The sequence below is a fragment of the Bombina bombina genome, chromosome 7 (assembly GCF_027579735.1).
Source record: "Bombina bombina isolate aBomBom1 chromosome 7, aBomBom1.pri, whole genome shotgun sequence".
In the NCBI taxonomy this organism is placed as follows: Eukaryota; Metazoa; Chordata; class Amphibia; order Anura; family Bombinatoridae; genus Bombina; species Bombina bombina.
The window spans coordinates 496,920,051-496,937,797 of record NC_069505.1 but is presented as its reverse complement, the minus strand read 5'-3'; the positions used below and the strand labels follow the sequence as shown (position 1 = coordinate 496,937,797).

Below are 17,747 nucleotides of genomic sequence, written 5' to 3'. Positions count from 1 at the left end.
GCCCATGCAGGATCTTGGACAGATAGCTCAGCATGCTAATGCACTGTAGCTGAGCTCTGTAGCAACCCGAGGTTTGCAGGTTCGATCCCCGGCGAAGTCCACTCAGCCTTTAATCCTTCCGAGGTCGATAAAATGAGCAGCGCCTTGAGACCCTTACGGGTGATCGGGTGATTAGCCGCGCTTTACAAGTACCCAATACATACATACATATGCTTGTGAGTAATTTGATTATTAAATAAGGATATATTCTTATTTTTACAAATATTTTGGTAAGACTCCACTGACCTTGTACAAACCTAAAACACGTCTCTCCCATTTTCGATCTTTAAGGACTCTTTTTTTTTATTTGAATTCTAGATACCTCATTTGATCCAACATACCTGTTGGGATTGTCCGTCTCCAACATCATCTGCTCCATTGTCTTTGGCCAGAGGTTTGACTACAAAGACGAAAAGTTTATGTCTCTCCTTTTCTATATGAGGGAAATGATCAGACTTCTAAATTCCAGCCTTGGGCAGGTCGGTTCTTGATGTTATTAAATATGTAAAAATGGAGAAGTATTATAAAAATCAATGCAAATGGTCTATTCATGATTACATGTTTATATTTATTCCAATATCTCTCTCTCTGTTTGCAGATAATCAACTTCTTTCCAAATCTGTCCCAATATGTGCCCGGTCCTCAACAAAAGATATTTAAATATTTTCAAAGCATAAGGGAATTTTTGTTGGATTCAGTTCAAGCCCACAAAGAGACGTTAGATGAAAACTGCCCCCGAGACTTAATCGACTGTTTTCTCTTGAAGCTCAAGGAGGTGATGTAATGAAAGGGTAGACTACTTTGTAGTGGGCATTGCTCACTTGAGGTCTGATTATCAAAAGAGTGTTTTAAGATGGAGAGAAACCAAATAAATTCTTTGAGGGCTTTTTTGAGGATTATATTGTACCGTGTCTCTCCAGAGCCATAAAAAGCGAAATAAACAGCTCTCAACCAAATAAATAATAAATTGTTGGACCTAAAAATACGGACGAGACTTCTTAGATTATCTCGCTAAAGTGGAGAGCCTTAGAACATCAGGCTCTTAGGGGTCGATTTATTAAGCAGCAGATGCTACATCGAAGCCCCATCGTTTTAGGTCTGACTGAAACGGTAGTTAAGAAGCAGCGGTCGTAAGATGATTGACGGCCCCTGCTAGCGGCCAATTGGCCGAGATTGAGCAGGGGGCGGCATTGCACAATAATTTAACCAGAAATGCTTGTGCTATGTTAAATGCTGACAGTGTATGCATTTAGCGAGGTCGAGCTGACTACATCGAATCATGTCCGCTTGCGTCTTCATAAATCTACCCCTTTGTGTCTGTGGCTAGGAAGGAAATCTTCATCATTGATTTTTTATACCATGTATTTATCAGGAGAAGAATAATCGCCATACTGAATTTCACAATGATAATTTAACTGGTACCATCAGTGATCTGTTTTTTGCTGGGACAGAGACTTCAAGCGTTACACTAAGATACAGCTTCTTTATCATGCTTAAATACCCTGATATACAAGGTAGGTAACCTCACTAATATGCAGTGTCCCTAAATATTTCTTTAAAAGGACATGAAACCTAAAAATGTCTTTCATGATTCAGATAGAGCATACAATTGTAACCAACTTTCCAATTTACTTCTATTATCACATTTACTTCATTTTCTTGACATCCTTTGTTGAAGTAGCAGCTATGCATTACTAGGAGGAAGCTGAACACATTGGCATGTATTTATCAAGCCGTCAACCGCAAATATGCTGGAATTCCGCAGCGTATTTGTGACGAGCCTGATTCGCCTTAGTTATCAAACCCTACAGACCGTCAAAAGTAGAATCTAGTGGCGTAACATACGATCCGCCGGACTCAGTCCGACCCAGATCGATGCATACGTCACTCCAGATGTTCCGAACGCAAGTTCGGCACTATCTGACTACTTTTGCTAGTTATCAAATAACTAGCAGGTACGCTCTGCAGTTTTCTGGCCCAGTGTACCTGGTTTTCAATCCGCCACCCTGGAGGCGGCGGATGCCATAGGAATCAATGGGAGTCGGAAAGCAGTGAGAGCTCATATTTGCTGCTGCCCGATATCCCATTGATTCCTATGGTAATATCTACACCTAACACCCTAACATGTACCCCGAGTCTAAACACCCCTAAACTGCCACCCCCTACACCGCCGCCACCTACATTATACTAATTAACCCCTAAACCGCCACTCCCGGACACCGCCGCAACTAAATAAAGTGTTAAACCCCTAATCCGCCGCTCCCGGAGCCCACTGCCACCTACATTATATTTATTAACCCCTAATCTGCCCCCCCCCTACACCTCCGCCACCTACATTATATTTGTTAACTCTTAATCTGCCCCCCCTACACCGCCGCCACTATATTAAATGTATTAACCCCTAAACCTAAGTCTAACACTAACCCTAACACCCACTAACTTAAATATAATTTAAATAAATCAAAATAAATTATTTCTATTTAAAACTAAATACTTACCTATAAAATAAACCCTAAGATAGCTACAATATAACTACTACTTACATTGTAGATAGTTTACGATTTTTTTTAATTTTACAGGCAGCTTTGTATTTATTTTAACTAGCTACAATAGTTATTAAATAGTTATTAACTATTTAATAACTACCTAGTTAAAATAAATACAAAAGTACCTGTAAAATAAAACCTAACCTAAGTTACAATCACACCTAACACTACTCTTTAATTAAATAAATTACCTACATTAGCTACAATTAACTACAATTAAGTAAAATTATCTAAAGTACAAAAAAACACACTAAATTACAGAAAATAATAAAATAATTACAAGATTTTAAACTAATTACACCTAATCTAATCCCCCTAATAAAATAAAAAAGCCCCCCAAAATAAAAAAAAATGCCTACCCTACACTAAATTACAAATAGCCCTTAAAAGGGCTTTTTGCGGGGCATTGCCCCAAAGTAATCAGCTCTTTTACCTGAAAAAAAAGTACAATACCCCCCAACATTAAAACCCACCACCCACACAACCAACCCTACTCTAAAATCCACCCAATCCCCCCTTAAAAAAACCTAACACTTACCCCTTGAAGATCACCCTACCTTGAGACATCTTCACCCAACCGGGCCAAAGTCCTCAACAAAGCCGGGCGAAGTGGTCCTCCAGACGGGCAGAAGTCTTCATCCAATCCGGGGCGAAGTGGTCCTCCAGACGGGCAGAAGTCTTCATCCAGATGGCATCTTCTATCTTCATCCATCCGGCGCGGAGCAGGTCCATCTTCAAGACATCCAATGCGGAGCATCCTTCCTGGCTGATGACTAACCGATGAATGAAGGTTCCTTTAAATCAGTGATTTTTAACCTTTTTTTTGCCGTGGCACACTTTTTTACATTAAAAAATCCTGTGGCACACCACCATCCCAAAATTTTAAAAAAATCACACGTAGCCTAATACAGCATATATATACACATACAAACACACACACACATACTGTATGTATTGTGCTGTTATGCCATGCCTCCTACAAACTACCCCTGCACTGGGAGTAAAAAACAAGCAAAGTTTAAAAAATATGTCACACTGTTGTCAGTCTGCCGTGGCACACCTGAGGATCTCTCACGGCACACTAGTGTGCCACGGCACACTGGTTGAAAAACACTGCTTTAAATGACGTCATCCAAGATGGCGTCCCTTCAATTCCGATTGGCTGATAGAATTCTATCAGCCAATCGGAATTAAGGTAGGAAAAATCCTATTGGTTGATGCAATCAGCCAATAGGATTGAAGTTCAATCCTATTGGCTGTTCCAATCAGCCAATAGAATGCAAGCTCAATCCTATTGGCTGATTGGATCAGCCAATAGGATTGAACTTCAATTATATTGGCTGATCGCATCAACCAATAGGATTTTTCCTACCTTAATTCCGATTGGCTGATAGAATTCTATCAGCCAATCGGAATTGAAGGGACGCCATCTTGGATGACGTCATTTAAAGGAACCTTCATTCGTCGGTTAGTTATCGGCCAGGAAGGATGCTCCGCGTCGGATGTCTTGGAGATGGACCCGCTCCGCACCGGATGGATGAAGATGCCTCCTGGATGAAGACTTCTGCCCGTCTGGAAGACCACTTCGCCCCGGCTTGGATGAAGACTTCTGCCCGTCTGGAGGACCACTTTGCCTGCTTCGTTGAGGACTTCGGCCCGGTTGGGTGACGACGTCTCAAGGTAGGGTGATCTTCAAGGGGTTACTGTTAGGTTTTTTTAAGGGGAGATTGGGTGGGTTTTAGAGTAGGGTTGGGTGTGTGGGTGGTATTGTACTTTTTTTTCAGGTAAAAGAGCTGATTACTTTGGGGCAATGCCCCGCAAAAAGCCCTTTTAAGGGCTATTTGTAATTTAGTGTAGGGTAGGGATTTTTTATTTTTTTTATTTTTGGGGGCTTTTTTATTTTGTTAGGGGGATTAGATTAGGTGTAATTAGTTTAAAAATCTTGCAATTATTTTATTATTTTCTGTAATTTTGTGTTTGTTTGTTTTTGTACTTTAGATAATTTTATTTAATTGTAGTTAATGTAGGTAATTTATTTAATTATAGAGTAGTGTTAGGTGTAATTGTAACTTAGGTTAGGTTTTATTTTACAGGTACTTTTGTATTTATTTTAACTAGGTAGTTATTAAATAGTTAATAACTATTTAATAACTATTTAATAACTATTGTAGTATAAATACAAAGTTGCCTGTAAAATAAAAATAAATCATAAGCTAGCTACAATGTAACTATTAGTTATATTGTAGCTATCTTAGGGTTTATTTTATAGGTAAGTATTTAGTTTTATATAGGAAGAATTTATTTTGATTTATTTAAATTATATTTAAGTTAGTCGGTGTTAGGGTTAGTGTTAGACTTAGGTTTAGGGGTTAAAACATTTAATATAGTGGCGGCGGTGTAGGGGGGGGGCAGATTAGGGGTTAATAAATATAATGTAGGTGGCAGTGGGCTCCGGGAGCGGCGGTTTAGGGGTTAAACACTTTATTTAGTTGCGGAGGGGCCCGGGAGCGGCAGGAAAGCGGGTTAATAACTTTATGAAGGTGGCGGCGGTATAGGGGGTGGAAGATTAGGGGTTAATATGTATAATGTAGGTGGCGGTGGGCTCTGGGAGCGGCGGTTTAGGGGTTAATACATTTATTAGAGTTGCGGTGGGCTCCGGGAGCAGCGGTTTAGGGGTTAATAACTTTATTTAGGTGCGGTGGGCTCCGGGAGCGGCGGTTTAGGGGTAAAACAGTATAGTATAGTGTGGGTGCTTAGTGACAGTATACCAAGAAAGCTGAAAAAAAGCCGAAGAGCAGCGAGATCGATGACTGTTAGTTAACAACAGTCCGCTGCTCATCGCACCGTACTTGGTGCGCAGCTTTTTGACAGCTTTTTTGGTAACTTTGGAGAACATATTCAGGTCCACGGCAGCGATGTTAGGCGAACTTAGGCGAGCGTATTGGTGCCGTCGAATGCAAGAAAGTCGACGACTTGATAAGTAGATGCCATTGGGTGAACCAGTGGCAAAAGGTATTCATGTGCCGTCGCCAATAAGAAGTTAGCTCTCAGCAATGCATTGCTGCTTCTGAGCCTACATAGGAAGGCTTTTCAACAAAAGATGTCAAGAGAACAAATTAGTTAATATGATTATAATTAGAAAGTTGTTTAAAATGCTTTTTTCTGAACCGTGAAAGAAATAAAAAGTGGTTTAATTTCCCTTTAATTCTTCCTTAAAGGGACACAAAACCCACATTTTTTTCTTTCATAATTCAGATAGAGCATGCAATTTTAAGCAACTTTCTAATTTACTCCTATTATAATTTTTTCTTTGTTCTCTTGCTATCTATATTTGAAAAAGCAGGAATGTAGGCACAGGAGCCGCCCCATTTTTGTTTCAGCACCTGGGTAGCGCTTGCTGATTGGTGGCTACATTTAGCCACCAATCAGCAGGCGCTACCCAGGTGCTGAATCAAAAATGGGCCAATTCAGAGATAGCATACAATCTCTTTAAAAAAAAGTTTTCTTTTACTTTTGTTATAGAATTTCCTTCATTTTCATGGTCTAGCATATCTATATAAATGTACGTTCTAATTTCTCTTCAGAGAAGATACACAAGGAGATAGACCAAGTGATAGGCCAAAGTCGGTGCCCATCAATGGAAGATCGAGGCAAGATGCCGTACACCGATGCAGTGATCCATGAAATCCAGAGATTTGCAGATATCCTCCCAATGGGAGTCTCTCGTGCAGCCAGCAAAGACACAATGTTCAGAGGTTACCACATTCCCAAGGTCAGTGATATCTAAATATGCTACCTAGACAGGGCCTCAATTTATCAAGATGCTGATGCAGTTTTGGAGCTCTTGAGTTGGAGGCTAACCACAAGTAGCTATCGTTAGACTGCTGCTTCCTAACCTTTCTGAACCACCTCAGAGGTAGCGGACTTAAAGTCTGTCTCAATTATCCCAGTCAAATGAGTCTAGGTTGATTGACAAGCCCTGCTTTAGAGTAATAGGTGGCATGAAAGTAGGATCCTGCTTCTATAGCCCTGATTATTGGCAGACAGTTTTCCTTCCTTGTCCTTCTCTGCGTTGATAAACAAGGGCTTTTATTTTATAGGTGTAGCAAGGACTGAAGGAAACAAAATGTTATCAATTGCTTGTAAAAGTCAAAATTAAACTTTTAGGATTCAGACAGAGCGGTCAATTTAAAAAAAATGTGAATTTACTTATGTTATCAAATATACTATGTTACTTTGGTATTATTTGTTCAAAAGCATATCTATATAGGCATTAGGTCATGCACGTTGTACTTACTATATGGAAGCAGGGTTTACAATATATTGTTAAAAACAACCTTCACCATATAGTACACACGACACATATATAATCCTAACCTACCTAGGTATGGACCTAAACTAAGGATACCAATAGAACCAGAGGCGTAACTAGAAACTCCAGGGCCCGGGTGCAAGAATCCATAAAGGACCCAGTCACAGACAGTCATAGGGACCCACAGTCACCTACGTGCTCACACATATATGGCTTCTGCAGTATTAAGATTTCACAAAATATGCCGCTAAAGAGTTTACCGGCTGGCACAGTATGTGTGATAATATATATATATATATATATATATATATATATATATATATACACATACACACACATATATAGAAAGAAGCATGCTCTGTGATTTATTAAAGAAGCATGCTCTGTGATTTATTAAAGAAGCATGCTCTGTGATTTATTAAAGAAGCATGCTCTGTGATTTATTAAAGAAGCATGCTCTGTGATTTATTAAAGAAGCATGCTCTGTGATTTATTAAAGAAGTATGCTCTGTGATTTATTAAAGAAGCATGCTCTGTGATTTATTAAAGAAGCATGCTCTGTGATTTATTGCTGTTTAAACTATGCCTGTCATGGTGATGCAGCGTTCAGCAACAGCTAAAACAGACAGCATGCAGCTTAGACACTCTGAGGCTCATTTATTAAGCTTCGTATGGAGCTTGAGGGCCCGTGTTTCTGGTGAGTCTTCAGACTCGCCAAAAACAGCAGTTATGAAGCAGCGGCCTAAAGACCGCTGCTCCATAACCCTGTCCTCCTGCTCTGAGCAGGCGGACAGGAATCGCTACAATGCAACCCAATCGAGTACGATCGGGTTGATTGACACCTCCCTGCTGGCGGCCCATTGGCCTTGAGTTTGCAGGGGGCGGCGTTGCAATGCTGAATACGGAGAGCGTATTGCTCTCCGCATTCAGCGAGGTCTTGCTGACCTGATCCGACAAGGTCCGCAAGACCTTTGATAATTCGGCCTCTAAGTGTATTGTAGCAGTACAGGGAAGGATAAAAGTTGCTACTGAAGACTGTCACACTCACTGACTACACGTGCAGTCACTATACCTGCGACAGACTAAGGCTCTGTGTGATTCGCTAGGTAGCAATCACGTGATATGAGTATCAGTAGCAGGCACATCAGGCAGGGGATACAATACAATACTAATTACTAATCCTTTTGAGAACGCCATCCCCACATTGAAGCCTTGCTTTGGTAGCATGTAGAAATACGCTGTGGAAATGCTTTACATTGGCAGGGACTGGGAAACATTATTTCATCAGAAGATAGTAACAGAAAATATATGTTATGGCTATGGGGTTAGTTTATTAAACCACGGGCTATAGCGAATCATGTCCACCCTACATCGCTTAATGCCAACAGAATAGGCTGTCGGCATTTAACATTGCACAAGCATTTCACAATAAATGCTTGTGCAATGCTGCCCCCTGCAAATGCGCGGTCAATCGTCTGTTAGCAGGGCGTGCCAATTATCCCGATCATATCTGATTGGGTTGATTGCGGACAAGTTAAGCAGCAGCATCCGCTGCGTAATAAATCTGCCCCATATGTGTGTTATGCATATATATATATATATATATATATATATATATATATATATTAAGATAGAGCATACACTTTTAAAGGGACAGTAATCATTTAAAACAATGTTACATATTTCTGCACTATGTGTAAGATTATCTTAGCGACAGCTTGAAAAAAACCCAAAAGATTTAGCCCCCAAAGTTAGACTTAAATTCTTTCCTCTCCAAGCTCTTCTGATCAGGTCTAGTTTGAAAAAGCTCTGGTCTGGTAGCGAGAGCGTGTTACATTTAGTTCAATAGCGCAATTGGGTGTGCTTTTATTAGACAGCGCAACTGTGAATCATTTTTGAAAAGAAGACCAGATCAGAAGTGCCTGGAGAGGAAATTAGGTAAGTGTAACTGAATGCCATTTTAAGGGCAATGCCTATACAAATGCCCTTTTCAGGGCAATGGGTAGCTTAAGTTTTTTTTTTAGAGTTAGGTTTTTTATTTTGGGGGGTTGGTTGGGTGGTGGGTTTTACTGTTGGGGGGGTCTTTGTATTTTTTTTTACAGGTAAAAGAGCTGATTTCTTTAGGCAATGCCCTACAAAAGGCCCTTTAATGGGTTATTGGTAGTTTATTGTAGGCTAGGGTTTTTTTTTATTTTGGGGGGGCTTTTTTATTTTTATAGGGCTTTTAGATTGGGTGTAATTGTTTTTATTTTGGATAATTTCGTTAGTTATTTTTTGTAATTTAGTGTTTGTTATTTTTCGTAATTTAGTATTTTTTGCCATTTTAGACAAAAAATTTTTAGTAGTGTTAGTTTTTTTTTAATGTGTAATTTAGTTTTTTTAATTAGTAGTTATTTTAATTTTAGTATAATAGTTATGTTAGGTTAATTGTTAGTTTAAACTTAGTATTTTTTTCATTTCACAGGTAAGTTTTTATTTATTTTAAGATAGGGATATTGTATTTTTAATATCAAGTTAGGGGGTGTTAGGTTTAGGGGTTAATAGTTTAATTTAGTTTTTTGCAATGTGGGGGGCTGGCGGTTTAGGGGTTAATAGGTTTATTTAGTGGCGGTTATGTGGGAGGCCCGAGGTTTAGGGGTTAATAACTTTATTATAGTGTCGGCAATGTTGGGGTGCGGGGGAATAGGGGTTAATAACTTTATTATAGTGGCAGCGATGTTGGGGTGCGGGGGAATAGGGGTTAATAACTATTATAGTGGCGGCGATGTCGGGGAGCGGCGGAAAAGGGGTTAATAGCTTTTATTAGTGGCGGCGATGTCGGGAACGGCAGATTAGGGGTTAATAACTTTATTTCGGTGTCGGCGATGTCGGGGGCAGCAGATTAGGGGTGTTTAGACTTGGGGTTTATGTTAAGGTGTTATGTTTAAACGTAACTTTTTTTCCCCCATAGACATCAATGGGGTTGCGTTACGGAGCTTTTCATTCCGCGCTTTAGGCGTTAGTTTTTTTTCTAACACTCTCTCCCCATTGATGTCTATGGGGGAAAGCGTGCACGAGCATGTATTCTCAGCCCTTGGACTTTGTGCGGTATGGAGCTTATCACCACCATATCGCACGCACAAGGTGGCTTTTCTGAAACTTGTAATGGCAGCGCTATGGAGGGTGAAATATCACAACTTTTGTTGCATTCGTTTTGCACCCTCTATATCACAAAACGTATCCAGGTGATTATTATTTACGTTTACTGTCCCTTTAAATAACTTTCCATTTTGCTTCTTTAATCAAATTTGCTTCATCTTCTTTATTAAAAGAGAAGAAATCCACTATTAGAAGCTAGCTGAGTCAATGACAAGAGTCATATATATGTACAGCCACCAATCAGCAGCTTACTCCCAGTAGTGCATTTTTGCTCATAAGCCTACCTAGGTATGCCATTCAACAAAGGATGCCAAGAGAATGAAACAGATAACATAATTGAATTGGAAAGTTGTTAAATTGTATTCTCTATCTGCATTATAAATTAAAAAAATGTCCCTTTAAAGGGTCAAGAAAGCCCAACATTTTATTTCATGATATGGATAGAACATACAATTTTAAACAAGTTTCCAATTTACTTCTATTATCACATCTGCTTCATTCACTTGTTATCCTTTGCTGAAGGAGCAGCATTGCACTACTGGCAGCTGGCTGAACACATCTAGTTAGCCAATCACAAGAGACATATATATGCAGGCACCAATCAGCAGCTAGCTCACGCTAGTGTAGGATAAGTGCGTATTATTTTTCAACAAGGGATATAAAGAGAACAAAGCCCATTTGAAAATAGAAGTGAAATTGAAAGTGTCTTACAATTACATGCTCTATCTGAATCATGCAAGTTTAATGTTGCCCTTCCTATCCCTTTAACTTAACAGTATAACCTGTATAATATATGTAGTATATGTTATACCTTTTAACAATCTATGGTCTTTCATGTATGTAATACCAATATCCTACAACTCATATATCTCAATTTAAGAAGCTCTCTCATTGGAAATATATTTACTGTATGTATATGTACTGTATGTATATGCACTGTATGTATATGTACTGTATGTATATGTACTGTATGTATATGTGTGTATATATATATATGTACTGTATGTATGTGTACTGTATGTATATGTGTGTATGTATATGTACTGTGTATATATATATGTACTGTATGTATATGTACTGTATGTACTATACATTTGTGTATATATATGTACTGTATGTATATGTACTATATATATATATATATATATATATATATATATATATATATATATATATATATAATTATTATTATTGTTTATTTATAAAGCGTTGACAGATTCTGCAGCGCTGCCCATGGGTACAAGGATAACAGTACAGTGGAGAAAAAATACAATAAGACACACAATTTTACAGACAAATACAAGGGGAATTGAGGGCCCTATTCCTGTGGGAACTTAGAATCTAGACGGGTAGGAGGATGGGAAACAGGAGGTGGGGACTGCAGAGGTGAGAATGATATTAGTGAGGAGATAGAGGAGAACTGTTAGTTAAGTGAAGTTAGTTTGTTGATAAGTTGGGTGATGAGCTTCCATGAACAGAAAGGTCTTTAGGGAACGTTTAAAGGAGGAGAGGTTAGGGGCAAGTCTGACAGCTCGAGGAAGTGCGTTCCAGAGGGTTGGTGCCGCACGAGAGAAGTCCTGTAGTCTAGAATGAGAGGAGGTGATGGTAGAGGATGCAAGAAGCAGGTCGTTGTTGGATCTTAGGGGACGGGCAGGAGTATATTTGTTGATGAGTGAGGACAGGTAGGGTGGGGCAGCATTGGTGAGGGCTTTGTAGGTCAGGGTGAGAATTTTGAATTTAACTCTGTTGTGAATGGGGAGCCAGTGAAGGGACTCACAGAGAGGTGCAGCAGAAACAGAGCATCGGGAGAGGTGGATTAGCCTGGCAGATGCATTTAGGATGGATTGGAAGGGAGAGAGGCGGGAGAGAGGGAGGCCAGTTAGTAAGTTGTTACAGTAGTCAAGTCGGGAAATTACCAGGGAGTGGATGAGCTGTTTGGTAGTTTCAGCACTCAGAAACGGACAAATTTTGGAGATATTGCATAGGTGGTTGCGGCAGGATGAAGAGAGCAGTTGGATGTGGGGAATGAAGGACAGATTTGAGTCAAGCGTGACTCCGAGGCAGCGGACTTGGGGTGATGGGGAGATAGTGGTGCCGCCAACAGTGATAGAAAAATTAGAGACTGGAGTGGAGCTAGAGGGTGGAATTAGAAGTAGTTCGGTCTTAGACATATTTATTTTTAGGTGGTGAGAGGCCACCCAGGAGGAAATGCCAGATAAGCAGTCGCTGATGTGAGAGTTGACAGAAGGAGAGAGTACAGGGGTGGAAAGGTAGATCTGGGTATCATCAGCATAGAGGTGATAGCTGAAGCCATAGCTGTTGATAAGTTTACCCAGTGAAGAAGTGTAAATAGAGAAAAGTAGAGGACCCAGGACAGAGCCTTGAGGTACTCCAACAGACAGGGGCAATAGAGAGGAGGAGTCACCAGCAAAAGAGACAGAGAAGGATCTGTTAGAGAGATAAAAGTGAATCCAGGAGAGGGCAGTGTCATAGAGACCAAGAGAACTGAGACACCGTAGGAGAAGGGGATGGTCAACAGTGTCAAAGGCAGCAGATAGGTCAAGTAAGATGAGTATAGAGTAGTAGCCTTTGTTTTTAGCAGAAAGGAGATCGTTAGTAACCTTGGTGAGGGCAGTCTCAGTTGAGTGTTGGGGATGGAAGCCAGATTGCAGGGGGTCGAGCAATGAGTTGGAGGACAGGAAGTGGGTTAGGCGATTGAAAACTAGTTTTTCAAGGAGTTTTGAAGTTAGTGGGAGCAGTGATATGGGGCGGTAGTTTGCAGGGGAGTTAGGGTCGAGGGAGAATTTTTTGAGGATCGGGCTGACCTTTGCATGTTTGAAGGAAGCAGGGAATGAGCCGGTAGAAAGGGATAGGTTAAATATGTGAGCCAGAGTGAGGGTGGTAGACAGAGGAGGAATTAGATGTGAAGGAATAGGGTCAAGTGGGCAGGTAGTGAGGTGTGAGGAAGACAAAAGGGAAGCCGCTTCACTCTCAGTGGTTGGGAGGAGGGTATGTATATGTGTGTATGTATATGTGTGTATGTATATGTACTGTATGTATATGTACTGTATGTATATGTGTGTATGCATATGTGTGTATGTATATGTACTGTATGTATATGTACTGTATGTATATGTGTGTATGTATATGTACTGTATGTATATGTGTGTATATATATATATATGTACTGTACGTATATGTACTGTATGTATATGTACTGTATGTATATATATATATGTACTGTATATATAGATGTACTGTATGTATATGTACTGTATGTATATGTGTGTATATATATGTACTGTACGTATATGTACTGTATGTATATGTACTGTATGTATATATATATATATGTACTGTATATATAGATGTACTGTATGTATATGTGTGTATATATATGTACTGTATGTATATGTACTGTATGTATATGTGTGTATATATATGTACTGTATGTATATGTACTGTATGTATATGTGTATATATATATATATATATATATATATGTACTGAATATATATGTACTGTAATGTATATAAGTGTTTCTGACTCTTTTGCTTAAACCATCAAATGTCACTACGAGAACTTCAAGGTTCTTTGAAGATGAATTGTAATATTTTAATTTTAGGGGACCCTGGTGATACCTGTTCTGACTTCTGTCTTGAAGGATCCCAAATATTTCAAGAATCCTCATCAATTTGATCCTGGGCATTTTCTTGATGAAAACGGCTGCTTTAAGAAAAGTGATGCCTTTATTCCGTTTTCTATAGGTAATCTATTTTTTTCCTGATAACATGCTTGTTAAAGGGGCATCAAACCCAAAATGTTTCTTTTATGACTCAGATAGAGCATACAATGTTAAACAACTTACCAATTTTTTTTCTATGATCAAATTTGATTAATTATCTTGGTATCATTTGCTGAAGGAGCAGCAATGCGCTACTGGGGGATAGCTGAACACATCAGCTGCAAGAGGCTGCACTTGAGCCTACCTAGATATGCTTTTACAAAAAAGAATGCCAGGAGAATGAAGAAAATTATATAAATAGAAGTAAAATGGCAAGCTTGTTAAAACTTGCATGCTCCATCAAATTCACAAAAGAAAATGTTGGATTTTGAGTCCCTTTAGATAATAAGCAGTTAGTTAATATATTATGCATTAATTCACATAATTGCACTCATTACTTCATAAGTTCATCATAAATACAAAAGTAAAAAAAACTTAATTAAATAAGCATTAAAAATAATATTAAAGGGACATGATACCCAAATGTTGAAGCACTTGAAAGTGATGCAGCATAGCTGTAAAAAGAGGACTAGAAAATATCACCTGAATATCTCTATGTAAAAAATAAATATATTTTACCTCAAAATGTCCTTCACAAAATGTATTCACACCCCATTGTAAAGGACTTTAAGCAGCTAATCAGTATGCCCGGGACTTGCAAGGGAGTGTGCCTCATGCACACATGTTATTTCCCTATTCAGCTTAAAGGGACATAATACCCATATGCTAAATCACTTGAAACTGATGCAGTATAACTGTAAAAAGCTGACAGGAAAATATCACCTGAGCATCTCTATGTAAAAAAGGAAGATATTTTACCTCACAATCTCCTCAGCTCAGCAGAGTTTGTTCTGTGTAAAAAGTTATACTCAGCTGCTCCCAGCTGCAGGTAAAAAAAATTTAAAAAATGAAGAAATGAACAGCAGCCAATCAGCATCAGCAGTGCTGAGGTCATGAACTCTTACTGTGATCTCATGAGATTTGACATAACTCTCATGAGATTTCATAGTAAGCTTCCTTTACCTGATTGGTGAAATAATATGAGAGTGCACGATGCTAGTCCCTTCGGATGTCCCAGGACAAACACACTAAAATGCTGCTTAGAAATCCTTTACAATGGGAGGTGGCTACTGAGGAACTTTTGAGGTAAAATATCTTCCTTTTTTACATAGAGATGTTCAGGTGATATTTTCTAGACAGCTTTTTACAGCTATGCTGCTTCACTTTCAAGTGTTTAAACATTTGGGTATTATGGCCCTTTAAGGAAGTTTACTATGAAATCTCATGAGAGTTATGTGAAATCTCATGAGATCACAGTAAAAGAGTTCATGACCTCAGCACTGCTGACGCTGATTGGCTGCTGTTCATTTCTTCCTCTTTTTTTTTTTAACCTGCAGCTGGGCAGTAACTGAAAGAGCTGTTTACACAGCACTTACTCTGGTGAGCTGATGAAATTGTGATGTAAAATTTCTTCCTTTTTTACATAGAGATGTTCAGGTGATATTTTATTGTCAGCTTTTTACAGTTATGCTGCATCACTTTCAAGTGATTTAGCATATGAGTATTATGTCCCTTTAATAATACAGATTAAAAGTCAAAATAAATGTATGCAGCAAAATTATTTGTATTACACATTCAATTCTTAATAAAAGTGTTTAGGAATAAAACATATTTAATGTAATCATTTAAAACTCAAAATTTGAAGCATGATTTATTATTTTATAGTAAAATGAGTTTTGCAGCCTTTGTGAAGGCTCACAGGCCTCATAATATTCTCTAAGCATGTTACGCCTACAGTTCTCACTATTTTATTCCAACAAATGTAAGCTAGTGAATTTGTCTCAAAATAAGCAATATGCATATTGCCCTGAGGGCTAAAGATTTGTGCAAAACCAGAAGTTAATGCAATATACGAAAATGCTGAAAACATAATAATTTGATCTAAATTTGCTTGAAAAAAATTCTTAGCAGCGCCGAATGCAATCTCTTCTGTAAGATTTTCCATTCCAGGTAGTAACACAGTAACATAATAGATGAGGTTGGAAAAAGACATAAGTCCATCACGTTCAACCTATACTAATCGTACTTGATGTTCAATAAAGAAGCTACCAATTGAACTTACATTAGTACAATTAGAAAGCTGACCCATTTAACACACGCAATCATTTCCCTAGATAGAAATGTATCCAAGCAATTTTTAAAATAATATAAGGTATTGGCATTCACTACCTTCTTAGGCAAGGTGTTCCACAATTTGATTGCTCTTACAACGAAAATACATTTATATTGCTGCAGACTAAGGGGGGGATTTACTAATGTGCGGGAGGACATGATCCGCTCGATAAATGAATACAGCATACGCTGTCGGCATTTATCATTGCACAAGCATTTCTGGTGAAATGCTTGTGCAATGCCGCCCCCTGCACATTCATGGCAGGGGGTGTCAATCAACCCGATCATATCTGATCAGGCTGATTGATGTCCGCCACCTCAGAGGTAGCAGATGAGTTAAGGAGCAGTGGTCTTAAGACCGCTGCTTCTTAACTCCTGTTTCCAACAAGCATTTAGCGAAGTTGAGCGGACATGATTAGCGAGGTTGAGCGGACATGATTCGCTACTATCAATAAATCTTTTTTCCTCTAACCCTAAACTGTGACCTCTTGTCACAAACAATTGTCTTGGAATAAACAGCACTGCCACCAATTCTGTATATGAACCTTGAATATATTTATATAAAGTAGTCATATCACCTCTCAAGTTCCTTTTTTTTTCTAGAGAAAAAGTGCCCAATTTTGCTAACCTCTCCTCAAAATCTAAATCCTACATTCCCCTTATTTGTTTTGTGGCCGTTTTACTAATTCTGCAATGTGCTTTTTAAAATAGGTCCCCAGAACTGCACTCAAGGTGAGGTGTTACCAAGAAATTATATAGAGATAGAATAATGCTAGCATAATATTAGCCTTAGAAGCTGCTGCCTTACATTGTGTGCCGATTCTTAGTTTGTTATCTATAAATACACCTAACTCCTTTCCTCCTCTACTAACTCTAGTCCCATTTAAATAATAGGGAGCCTGTATATTTTTACTTCTAAAATGTAAATCCTTACATATACCAGTATTAAATCTCATTTGCCATTTGCCAGCCCATTCTTCCATTTTTTTTGTAAATCCCCTTGCAAAGCTGTATTACTTTCTATGGAGGGCAGCTCACCATCCAATGGAGCTTCCAGTTTCTGCTCCTATTTTCGGGATATTGAGGGAGTCTTCTCATTCATACAAGGATTAGTATTATATTACACTCCATGCCAGAGGATTTTAGGGAACCAGGCCCTAATAATTTCTTCTTAAAATTGACTTTGTGTGCTTAACATCTTATTCCAGGAAAACGGGCCTGTGCTGGAGAAGGTCTAGCAAAGATGGAGATATTTCTGTTTCTGACCAGCATCCTACAAAAGTTCACCTTGAAGCCAAAAATAGATGTGAAGGACATTGATCTCACCCCAGAACCTTTCAGTAATTCATCAAAACCTCGAACGTACGAGATGTATGCAGTTCCTCGTTAACATCTAATCATGGTTGCTAGTCTCTTGAAGGGCCAAGAATGTTAGCTTTCACTCAATATCATAAAATATCCCTTTTGATAAATATTTTAAGAGAGTCTTTGTTTGGGTATGTGTTTACTCTATAGGAGAATCTATATATCATTTGTGAAAGTTGTAAAAATATATTAAATGCATATTTTCTTGATCTAAAATGAATAATTGTAACATTATTTAAATTGAAAAGGTTACTTGCTTTAAAGGGATACTGAACCCAATTTTTTTATTTCATGATTCAGATAGAGCATGCAATTTTAAGCAACTTTCTAATTGACTCCTATTATCAATTTTTCTTCATTCTCTTGCTATCTTTATTTGAAAAAAAAAGTG

At 38.6% G+C, this 17,747-nt stretch overlaps 1 protein-coding gene across 1 annotated transcript; it reads left to right on the top strand.

The window, feature by feature from the left end:
- Positions 1–406: 406 nt before the first annotated feature.
- LOC128666857 (cytochrome P450 2A4-like) lies at positions 407–17,545 on the top strand. The gene is made up of 6 exons (XM_053721657.1): positions 407–518; positions 638–814; positions 1,412–1,553; positions 6,170–6,357; positions 13,661–13,802; positions 17,200–17,545. The coding sequence occupies exons 1-6, from the start codon at positions 459–461 to the stop codon at positions 17,379–17,381; spliced, it is 891 nt and encodes a 296-aa protein (XP_053577632.1). The 5' UTR covers positions 407–458; the 3' UTR covers positions 17,382–17,545.
- Positions 17,546–17,747: the final 202 nt, after the last annotated feature.